Below are 12,837 nucleotides of genomic sequence, written 5' to 3'. Positions count from 1 at the left end.
TATGGAAATTCAAGAATAAGGCTTTACAGATTAGAGCTCAAGAGTACTTCTAGATATATCAACACATAATCTGTGGAACTTCACAGACTCCAGTGTTTTGCCACTATGTTACTCAGTTATTCTGCAAGCATCTGCTTCTTTCTCCTTTGCCTACTAATAGGCTTATTATTCTTGTCTAGTCTGTACACAACTCATCACTGAAAATGTCTCAACTTACAAACATCTACCTTTTTATGACCTTTCTTATGATAATTAAGACTCTCACAGTAATAATAAAACTAGCATTTAGTACCATCAAATTAATGCCAAGTCAGTTAATGCTATACCAATGCAATCAAAGTAATTAGAAAACATGATAGGCTGATTCAAGAGATTGTATAATGAAGCAAGGGAGAAGGGAGCTAGGAATTACTGTTGGGTCAGCCGATCAACAATATTCACCCCATGGAGGTATTACAGATAAGAGAACTAAGGCCAAGAGAAATTAAATAATTTTTTCAAGATTAAAAAAAAAAACTAATAGTGATGTTCTCGGGCCATTTCCAGGTTTATTAAAGGCCTGGTGATACAGTAAGAAGTAAATATAAGCCTCAGACACAGCAAAGAATTGCCTTATGTGATAGTAGTCAGAACTTAGAGTAACAATGTGGTCACTTTCCTATTCTGGATTCCTCTGACCTGTCTGCTTTCTTACTCTCTGCAGGCTGTGCCACTGCCAAACTTTAAGATCACCATAGTGAGAAGTAAGGAAGTAGACAGAGGGGAGCTGTAGTCAGTCACTCATGTCCTTATCTCATACATCGTTCGTATTGCTTCTTTGTTGGTTTGGTAGTAACCTGGACCAAAAGCAACTCAAGTAAAGTCATCTTTCTTGCCCATCTCTGAAATTAGGTCAGACTTCACTAACAGAGTCAGAATTTAAACTAAAGTTTTCTGACTCCAGAGTCTATACTCTTAAAAACTTGTTAACTGCCTCCCATCTAAGTTGTAATATCCATATGTTTACACAATCCTTGAAAGCACCTAATTTTATACTGGTTTATAATTTATTTTAAAATAACCATTAAACAAAGGTATTTAACAAGGCCATTACAAATACTCAGGAAACCAAGTTATTGCACATTCTGACATAAATACTAAATGTAAGATGCCAAAAGGTTCACTTTATTGGGGGTACCAAAGTGAAAATGAAAATAATTCACTGAGTTGCCCTCAAATTGAAATAAATGGACAGCTCTAGAGAAAGCTTATCACAACAGAAAGCTCCGAAGATAGGCAACTATAATTTTGGTAAAGTTATTAAATTATTATTAATAATAATAAATCAAATATATTAAGTTATCATGGAAACATCAACTTCATCATGCATATCAGCATTTATCTTTATCTTTAATAAATTGCTTTCACTTATACTTTTTATTATTTCTTTTATTTATACTGATGAATTGGGCAACATAGTATAATATAATCACTGTAACAGGATTCCAGTATTAGGTCTGTCACTATGTAGTTGCCGACCTTAAATATCACTTAACTTCTCGGGAACAGATTTTTCTCATGCATAAAATAAAGTATTTTTCTGGACTACTAATGTTGAGGTCTCTAAAGACTATTTTCATTGCAAAATTTTCAAACATGAAAAGCTTCTAAACATTAAAAAACATCCTAAAAGTACAAAGATATAAAAGGAAGAAGATTATCATTGTAGATTTTATGGCTATCAAAAAAAGAATTTGTAGTCAAATTACTAGAATTAATAAGAGTCTGGCAAGTTGCTAGAACAATATACAAAAACCAACTGCATGCATGGCAATAAAAGTTAGAAAATGTATTTTTGGAAAGATACCATTTACAATATCAACAAAAAATAAAATAACTTTAAAAATCTACCAAAGACGTTTACGGAGAAAATTAATTATAAAACTTAATTGAATACTATTAAGCACATAATTAAATGGAGATATACCTTATTCATAAATTGAAAGATTTAATATCAAAAAGAAATCCCTTCTCTCTAAATTAATGTATAAATGCACCACAATGCACATGAAAATCCCAACAGAAATTTTTTTTAAGAACTTGACAAATTGATTCTAAAATTAATATGGACAAACAAGACCCAAGAATAACCAAGACCATTCTAAAAAAGAACAAAGCCAAGAATATCAAGTTACCAGACATAAGAATAGTGACAGGAGTCAAGACATTGTGGTACTGGTGAAGAAATAAACAGTTCTCAACATCCTAAAACCTTCCTATCTATTTATAAATCAATAAAGAATTTCCTCTATGCTCCATAAAACCACTCCATGGTCTTCTGTCTTGCAAATTGGTCCTGTTTACTACCTAAACTTAAGAGCATGAAGGTAGTGGCCAAAATGCCCCTTTTACCTTGTCACTGGTCTACTCAGAACACATTTCAACTTCCTGTTTCCCTATTTAAGATATTATACACTTCTCCACCAGGATCATCATGTGGAGTGACAGACAGATCAGCTGTCAATGTGTGACTAAAATGACAGATTGTTCACGATACACAAGCATCCATATTCAAACATTATTATTTATATTTTTAAGGAGTATATGAGAAAAAACTGTTGGGAAGTGACAGGAGATGAGAAAGAACATTCAAAGGCAAAAGTTAAAATTATCTTCACAATAACTATGACTATATATTGCAAATTATTTACAAAACACATTTTCTATAGTTATAGTACTTTTGTTCATAAAAAATGAGGCAAAAATAAAAAAAAATTATCAATATATTAAAATAATAATATAAAAATAGTAAAAGAACAAGTTTAAAATTATATATAATTATTTAGAAAATTTTATAAACTAATTGTAATGGCTTAAAAAATATATCAGTGACCTCCCTGTACAGAGCAATCTATGAAGTTCTACCTAGTGAAACAAAGAAAAGAAAAAAATGTATGGATAGGAAAGGAGAACACACGACATTCTAGGTGTTCTAGGTTCCAGAGCATTTCTATTATAATCACAGCTATCTCCTCCCCTCAAAATTACAACAGTTAATATTTACATAATATTTAGAAAATTCTTTCAATATACATTACCTCATTTTAGGAGAATCTATACAGATTGGTAAAACATACTCATTTAAATATCTCATTAAATTCTAGGTGGGCTAAATGGTCAAAAATAGAAATGAGAGTGACCAAATATTGTGTCATAGATGTTGCAACAAAATGACAAACGAACGTAGTGAGCTGGAATTAACAAAGCAACAATTAAAGCCTGAAGGCTGGTTGAAAACTTTGTATTTGTTGGAAAGGCAATAGAGAGTCACTGCACATTCTTGATCAGAGAAGTGAAGAGACGAAAGCAGTGTCTGAGAAAGATAATTCTAACAATTGTGTGCAGGATGAGTTCGAGATAAAAAGAGACTAGAAGCAGAGAATAAACAGCCACAAAGCTGCTGAAGTACAGAAGCATGTACTATAGCTACAATGTATGCTGAAGTACAGAAGCATGACACACATGAAGCATGAAATAATAAAGACTTAGACAACAGTAAAAACTATAAAACGAAATAAGAAAATGGGAAAATCAAGGAGGCATTCCTTACATTTATTTAAATAATATTAACTATTTTCACAATCCCCCAGGCACTACATTCAACATACAGATATACATTTTAGAAATAAATAAGATATTTAAATGACAAGTGAGCAAAATTATATCCATCTCCAAAGATTGTCCTAAGAATAAAATGAGATAACATATATTAAAAGAACTCTATTTTGGTTGTTTTAAATTCAATTCCCTGTTTTCAAAGAACCATAATAGCCACGCCCTTTTCCATATTATTTTAATGAATTATTATACAATAAGATTGCTGAAATATTTTACAAATGCTCCTTCGACGATGTATAAAATTAGCATGAAGAGCAACAGTCAAAAGCTATATTGCCAATATGATTTAAAAAACAATAGTAACAATTAGTGATTTTTTTTTCAATTTATAAAAACATTACCAGAATTCCCATAACTAACCAAATAGCTCCCACTTCTAATATTTATTATTGGAGAGAGAAGTTAAAAGGGACAAGGGATGAAAAGGAAAAAATGTAGTATCCTGAGGGAACTTAAATGGTAGAAGGGTAGGAAATTACCATGGTTGAAGTTAATGTGTCTTGGGCATGGCTCTTATGGACTTCTATCTCATAGAAAGAAAGCAATTTGAGGTGCCCTGGTAAGACTGACACACCCATGCGTCCATAAGTATGAGTTGGGGAACAATCTATAAAATTGACTCTAGAAAACTTCTAGCTCAGTAGGGTTTGAGAAACAAGATTAAAAAAGAATATATATTGCCTTTGCCCCACCCGAGTCACAGCTCCAACTGCGTCCATCCCTCAGACGGTGCCCACCGCACAATTAGGTGTATATATACCCATCCCCTCCTCCCCCCTCCCATCTGCCCGACACAAAATGAATGTTACTACTATATGAGCACTTAAGTGTAGATCAGTTAATACTAATTTGATGGTGCGTATATGTGGTGCTTGTTTTCCAATTCTTGGGATATTTCACTTACTAGAATGGGCTCCAGCTCTATCTAGGATAATACAAGAGGTGCTAGATCATTATTGTTTGTTTGTGGCTGAGTAGAACTCCATGGTATACATATATCACATTTTATTAATCCACTCATGGATTGATGGGCACTTGCATTGTGTCCACATCTTTGCAATTGTGAATTGTGCTGCTATAAACATTCAAGTGCAGATGTCTTTTTTACAGAACGTCTTTTTTCCCTTTGGGTGGATGCCCAGTAACGGAATTGCTGGATCAAACGGTAGTTCTACTTGTAGCTCTTTGAGGTATCTCTATATTACTTTCCACAAGAGGTTGTACTAGCTTGCAGTCACACCAGCAGTGTAGGGGTGTTCCTATCTCTCTGAATCCACGCCAACATTTATTGTTTTGGGACTTTTTGATAAAGGCCATTCTCACTGAGATAAGTGATATCTCATTGTGGTTTTGATTTGCATTTCTCTGATGATTGGAGATGTCGAGCATTTTTTCATGTTTGTTAACCAATTAGTCTATTTTCTTTTGAAAAGTTTCTGTTCGAGTCCTTTGCCCAGTTTTTGATATGGTTGTTTGATTTTCTTCTTGCTGATTTTCCTGAGTTCTATACAGATTCTAGTTATCAGCCCGTTATTGAATGTGTAGCATGCAAATATTTTCTCCCATTGTGTAGACTGTTTGCTCTCGTGATAGCTTCCTTGGCTATGCAGAAGCTTTTTAATTTGCTTAGGTCCCATTTATTTATTTTTGTTGTTGCTATGATTGCCTTTGGGTCTTCTTCATAAATTCTTTGCCTAGGCCAACGTCTATAAAAGTTTTCCACCATTTTCTTCTAGAATTCTTATAGTTTCATGCCTTAGATTTAAATCTGTTATCCACGTTAGTTGATTTTTGTGAGAGGTGAAAGGTCCGGATCTTGTTTCAGTCTTCTACATGCGGCTATCTAATTTTCCCAGCACCACTTACTGAATAAGGATTCTTTTCCTCAGTGTACGTTTCTGTCTCCTTTGACAAAGATTAGAGGCCTATATGAGGATGGTTTTATATCTGGGTTCTCAGTTCTGTTCCATTGGGCTATGTCTCTGTTCTTATGCCAGTACCACGCTGTTTTCATTACTATAGCTTTGTAGTATAGCTTGAAGTCTGGTAAATTAATGCCTCCCAATTTGTTCTTTTTGCTTAAGGTTGCTTTAGCTATACAGGGTCTTCTCTGGTTCCATACAAAGCGTAGAATTATTTAACCTAAACATTTATACCCCCATAATGTGCTGAAATTAAAAAAATTTAAAAAAGGAAAAAAAAGATAATGGTGACGATGATGTCTTGGGGGGACATATATATTGAAAATTTTCTTTCATCAAACTTTGAGTATACAACCATGTCAATAAAAACAATAAATAATAAAATAAATATTTCAGCACCAGAATAAATAAATAATACTCAAGTCTTAAAAAAAAAGAGAATATAAACAAATAGTATTCATAGATGTTTCCTTTTAGTCTAGACCAACGAAGTTCCATTTAGCTATGGTTCTTTAGCACACTATTCATTCACTCATTCACTCTGCACAATATCCCAAAGAATACACTGTTGAGGAATACATAGTATCACATCCAGCCTTGAAGAAATGAGATCAACACATATAAGAAAGTACCATAAGAGAAGCACAAATAAAATATTATTTATGCAAGAAGTACCAACAAAGCTTCAGGGAATATATAGATTGAATTTGAACATCAGAAAACTAGAAATGAGGAAGAAAGAAAAGAAGTATAGAAGAAGAGACCAGAGTAAGGCAATGGACAGAGACCAATACAGGGATTAAAAAAAAGAAATGGCTAGAGCATAAAGGATTGAAATGAAGATATCAGAATGTCAGATTGGAAACTAGACTGCAAAAAGCCTTGAGTACCAGGATAAGGGAGCTGAACTTTATTCGGCATACACTAAAAATTTCTGAATAAGGAGATGAAGAATAAAAGCTTTAAATTAGGAATATTTGTCTTACATAATGATTGAAATATGGAAAAATAGTGTCAGGTAGTTCAGAAAAGCTACTGGATTTAACTATAGAAACAGTGCATCAGTTTCTATAGTTATGTAGACCTCTACACTACATAACAGTTTATGTAGTATAGGGATCACTACATAAATTCACAACCACCCAACCTGTAGTAGAGCTAAATCATATTTTAAGAAAAATTATATAGACATTTTACTCCATGAACTTAATCTTAGGTACTCAGCCGCCCCTCCAAAAAGAGAGACCAAATCTCACCCAACTTAATACTAAATGCATTTATTCCCCAGAGTAAACATAAAAGGGAGCTATCTTTCTACATTCCTTCAATTCCCGTGTGCCTCTCACAGCATAAGCAACACAATTCTAGTGTTAAAGATACATATATTTTCATATAACGTGGCTCCTAATCATAAGTAAGCCACTTTATTAAGTGCTCAAAGAAAATAGTAATCTGTTCTAGCACTGGAAGAAAAACTGAGCAAAGAAAGACAATACTACACTATAACCTATGTGCTATTTAAGAAAATTTCTAGAGTAATTTTGGCTCTACTTTTGCTTCACATACTGACTTGAGAACCTAACCCCTGCTTAATGCCTTTCTCTCCTCATCTTAATCATATTAAGCATATTGAGGTAGCTAAACAGGCATTTAGTCCAAAACAATTATTTGAGGGCAGAAAATTGCCTAAAGATAGTGAAATGTTTCGGGAAGCTAAAACCAGGCAAATAAAAACAAAATCTCCAAGGACTGAGTAAGGTTACAGAAAAAGTGTGGGCACAAAATGCAAAACACCTCTCCTGCATGGAGCTTAGGCATAAAATTGATAATAGTCAAAATGGAGAGCATTTATGAAGAAGGTCTTGTAAGTGTGTCTATTCACCTTTCCCCAGAACCAATAATATCCCTTTTCCCTGAGTTAATATTTTGAAATAATATTATAAAATTCTGGCAACCTATTTATTAAAATGTCTTTAATGTCAGATTAACATTCTTTAAAACTTCGACTAACAAAATTTAAGGGATATAAATATTTTTACTTATAAGTACAAACTTTAGAAGTACTTTTAAAGATTAAAAGTTTAAGTGTTTGCTTTGCACAACTGATAACATATTTCCAAGTCTATTTATTTATCCAACACCTGCTGAGCAGAATCTTTTCTATTGATTTCTATTTGTTAAACAGCAAATGGCTTAAATCACCAATTGCTTAAAGCCCCAATTCACTCCCTTAACAATGACTTCATACACAGAGATACAGACAAGCAATCATTTGAAACAGAAATAAGCCTTTAATGAACACTATTCAGAAACCTAGGGACCAATCTACTAAACGTAATATACAAAATACATCCTTTTGCTACCTTCTATTTCTAAAAACTCCCTCCAAATCATACTCAAACCATTTAAATGCATCTTAATGATCAATTCATAAAATAGACAAAGATTCATTTGCCAACGGAAAAACTATTGCCAAGCCATGCGTAGTAATTCTCTGGGGTTGTATGTATATCAGGTATAGAAGCAAGAGCAATTAAAAACCAAAAGACTAACCACATAGACCTATTTGAGAAGAACCAATTGACCAATGATAAGAATTATACCCATGTACTTAAATCAATCTTCTTCTCAAACTTAATTTAATGTAATTTTGAAAATAGAAATATTATCTAGTTGCCTTAATTTTCAGATTAAATACAGAAATTAAAGCATAGTTTTGTCAGTTTCTCAGGCTTAAATGATCTATTTACATAGAATATAACTTTGTTTCCTGAGTCATTCACTGCTTCCTTTCTGTTCCTGCAGCACTTTATACATATCTCTATTTGTTTTAGCTGTAAGTATAATACTTGAATCCTGTAAGGAAGGTACTGTTACCACTATGTAACAGATGAAAAAACAGGCTCAGTATGGTGAAGTGACTTAACCAAAATCATCACTAAAGTCAGATTTCAAATTCATATCTGACTACAAAGTTCTTTCCGCATTGCTTCACAGGTACTAAATGAATCAGACCTAAATAACTAAATTGACTGCAGTTTCTTGCTAAAGCTGCTTTGGTAGCAGCAAAAGCAAATCTATCATAGCCAAACCAAATGTAGAGGAAATGATCTGAGTAAAAGTACAGAGGTGCTGCCTCATACCTGTACTCCCTCCCTACTAGCAGGAAATTTCTCACTTTATGACTCTTCATATAAGGCAGAGCCCATCTCCCTACATAGAAGCTAACAATGCCACACACGCAATCTTCCAGTCACCCTGCGGCACAGACATGTTTGCTTAACCTAGACTCTGCCAATACGACATTCCCACCTAGGACTCTACAAGAGTTAGAGACAGTAAGAAGTTGGGACAGCAAAAGTTGGATTTTGGCAGCAGGAGGCAGTAGCAACATTAAATTTCAAAAGGCAACAGTAGTAGCTATGCTGTGGCTGAGTCTAGTCTTCAGCAAGATGCAGCTGCATTACTGTCACCAGACTCGTTTTATGCCATGATTTTTAGCTATGTCTTTTCTGTTATCTAGTCTTCCTTGTTCCTGACTACTTAAGACTACATTCCTAAGAATTTGGTAAACTAATCAATATGCTTTCAAAAATCCCTTTTCTGCTTGAATCAGTCAGAACTGCCTTCTATTTCCTGCAATTAAAAACCCTGACTGAGGTATCTAATAATTAAATAAATAACTCTAAACAATTTTTTTAAAATCTTTTTTACCTTAGTATTTGATTATTCTTTTATATAATTTGCCATTATGGTTTTAAGTAACATCTACTTTATACACAGTGGTATATTCTAACAACAACAACAAAAAAACTTCAAATCAGGTTTATCTTTTTCAAAAACAACATAAAAATACAAATATATAATAATTATCTAACAGTAATCTTTACTGAGATGCAAAGTTAAGTTTCATTAAGGTTTCTTACCTGTCCGGAATACCTAGCCTCTTGACACTTCTATAAACAGAAAGAGTATTTGCAACATGTCGATAGTTAAACCAGAATCGGGATGTACACACCTAAAGTATTAAAACAAAAATATAATTTTTATGCATCAAAATAAACCATGGACTTACAGAATATTTTTCTTTAAGTAGAATACAGAGATGTCTAAAGAAAGAGTATGCCATAATTCAGGCTTAGAAATAGCAAAGAATATAAAGAATTGTCAATAAACCATTATCCCTAAAGAGAGGTCATTTATGACTGATATTAAATTAATAAAGACCATTCTGCTTAGAGAAAACAAATATTTAGGGAATTTAATCAAATACTGAACCTATTCTGTTACTCTTAATTTCTGTGATTCTATAACATTCCTATTTCTAAAAAATTAAATTCTTTAGAAATCAAAGATAATGCTCATAATCTCTTCATAGAATAGAGAATAAAATTAGCCACACTGGGTTATATTTGTTTCACTACGGATTGCTTCCTTAGTTGTAAGAAATGTAGGACACAGGCTGAAACATGACATACAAAACATTTTTATATGCACATAAGAGAATATATCGTAAAGAAGCTATTGGCCAGGCGTAGTGGCTCATGCCTGTAATCTCAGCACTTTTGGAAGCCAAGGCAGGAGGATCGCTGGAGCCCAGGAGTTCCAGACCAGCCTAAGCAACATAGTGAGACCCTGTTTTTATAAAACAATGGAAAACATTAGCCAGGCATAGTGGCATGTCTACAGCTATTAATACTTCTGAGGCTGAGCCAAGAGGATTACTTGAGCCTGTGAGTTTGAGATTGCAGTGGGCTATAATGCCACGGCACTCTAGCCCAGGCAACAGAGCAAGACCCTGTCTCAAACAAAAACAAAAAAGACACCATTGAACTGAATAGGGAATTAGAAACAATTCAAAGAAGTTTTACACTTAAGAAAAATTTCCTCAAAACTATATTAACAGTGGTAGGAAAATCTAACTCCACGACTGAAAAGTTAGTATTCTTGGGAATCCATTTCAAGGTAGGTAAACAGAGACTGAGGTTGGTTGGTAGCACACCAACCTGCCATATGCCTATGGTTATAATAGGTAGAGACAATTTTGAGAATATCATAAACGTTCTTGTTCTTGCCAAATACAAACGAACTACATAGTTTTTTTTTATTATTAAAGTAAATTTTCAACCTGGAATCCAATAAGGAAAAGAATACAATTTTTGACCATATAAAAAGGCAAAACTCTACATGTCAAAAACACCATAAAATCCTAACTTAAATGAAAAACTCAAAATAATATTATAAGGGATAACTTCCTTAATTATAACTCTATAAGAAAAAATGAACAATCTAACTTTAAAAACGGGTAAACAATAAGAGCAAGTGTGTCATAACAAAAGTATTAAAAATGGCCAATGAAGTTCTTAAAGATGCTCACTCAACTTCAGTCATACTTTAAAAAATACAAACTGGATTGGTAAGTATCAAAAAGTCTGAAAATTCACAATATTGGCAAGGCAAATAAGCTTACTGATGGGAATGTAAATTAATATAAACCTTCTAAGACAGTAATTTGCAACATATATCGAGTTAAAAATGTACATATCTTTTGATTTAGCTCAAACAAGTATGCAAAAATATGCATTCAAGACTTTTTACTATAACATTGCTTGTAATAGCAACAACCAAAATAAAATAGCTGGAAACCAAATCACTGCCCATAAGGAGCAAAAAGTCTACAGGGTTCCCTAACTTGAAGCAAAAATAGTTTAAACAATTTATATCTAAAGTAGGCATAATAAAACCCAGTATTTTCGGTGTACTTTATCATACATAAAAGGCTTTTTTTTTTCATTTATCATACTATTTAATGAGCATAAGCCTAAGAAACTGCCCTCATTTTCACCAGCAATTTACTAGACAGAAAATTAAGGTTGAAAAATAGGAGGGATCAGGATTATCACATATTCACTGAATGGAATACCAAAAAAGCAAGTTGTAAAAGGACATGTGGTATGGCCCATTAGTCTTTTAAAAAGGAGTAGACACAAATGTGATTATACACATTGGACATTTCTGAAATTATACACATGAAACTGCTAATAGAGATTATTACCACTAGAAAATAAAAATGAGGGTCTAAGAGAGGTGCAATAACCTTTCAGTTTATACCATTCCTCACAATACTTTTCTTTACCATGAGTATAGATTATCTTTATAATTATTTTTGTTAGAGGCAAAATATTTATACAAAGCAGATCCTGAGATTAAAATGGAATCCAACTTTCCTTCTATCTACCTCTGATGGCAAGTTTTCTCAGTCATTTCATAAGATCAAAGGGGCATTTCACTTACCTCTGGTCATCTAATCAAGACTAAAAATAAATTAATTCAAACTCGGGGGAAACCTAGATTTTTAAAAATTTGAATTACATAACATTGAAAGAAATGCATTTTTAATAATTTCAATGGGACCTGGGCAGATTTCATAATTTTCCAGTTAAGAAAGCACAATTTATTCAAGTTTCACTATACTAATATGTAAAACATTGGGTGAAAAACTGCAGCTGTCATGAAACACTTAGTTTCTCTTTTTCACCCTCTATTTTTCATCTGAAACCCAGGTTACTGAAATTGGAGAGGGGCTTGGTTAGAGGTTTCCCAGAGCAAGGAAGCCTTTAACATGTGTGTAGGGACGAGCCCTTTGGCAATCGGTAGTCAGTGCACAGGCAGTTTTTCCCTCGTCTAAGAATTCCCCATAGAGAGAATAATCACAGAAGAGCCCTTAGTTTCCTGTAAAGTAAGTTTATCCTCTCAAATTGGTGGATCATGGCCCGGCTCCTGACAGTTGTCCTCACTTGAAAATAGTCATTGAAAACCTCTCTCCTTATCTCGAGCAGCTTTTGCTCAATTCCTTCAGAAAATTTCTCATGAGGGGTAGCATATACAAGGTATTCTTTCTTGGAAAACAAGAAAATGAGCCATGAACCCATGTTATGCTATTCTATTTAAGCACAATACTATCATGTTTTAAACAAATAAGTACAGCAACCCTATTTACTTCTGGCAACCTACAGATAACTACATGTTTTTATAAAATGATTCTCAATAAACTTACAAGACCTCAAACATTCATACAGTCTACCTTTGGCCTTAGTCAAGTTAATTATGGTCTTATATGTTTATTCCACACTTTTAGTTGAATTCCTCTACCCACCTTCTTTACATTCCCACTATATTCTTACCATTTGTGTTCCTCAGTTGTCTTTCTTTTCCAACGTGAGTTACTGGCTTTGAGATGCTGTACATTCTCTGCTCC

At 33.4% G+C, this 12,837-nt stretch overlaps 1 protein-coding gene across 1 annotated transcript in view; it reads right to left on the bottom strand.

Moving 5' to 3' along the window:
* Nucleotides 1–12,837, bottom strand: part of PIGK (phosphatidylinositol glycan anchor biosynthesis class K) — a 108,971-nt gene that overhangs the window by 85,652 nt on the left and 10,482 nt on the right. The window contains exon 3 of the mRNA XM_045547721.1: nt 9,506–9,597. Coding sequence (XP_045403677.1) covers nt 9,506–9,597 — 92 coding nt within the window. The remainder of the gene's footprint in view (nt 1–9,505; nt 9,598–12,837) is intronic.

Source organism: Lemur catta, chromosome 3 (assembly GCF_020740605.2).
Source record: "Lemur catta isolate mLemCat1 chromosome 3, mLemCat1.pri, whole genome shotgun sequence".
In the NCBI taxonomy this organism is placed as follows: Eukaryota; Metazoa; Chordata; class Mammalia; order Primates; family Lemuridae; genus Lemur; species Lemur catta.
The sequence above is the reverse complement of the archived record's forward strand: the minus strand, read 5'-3'. Positions and strand labels throughout refer to the sequence as shown.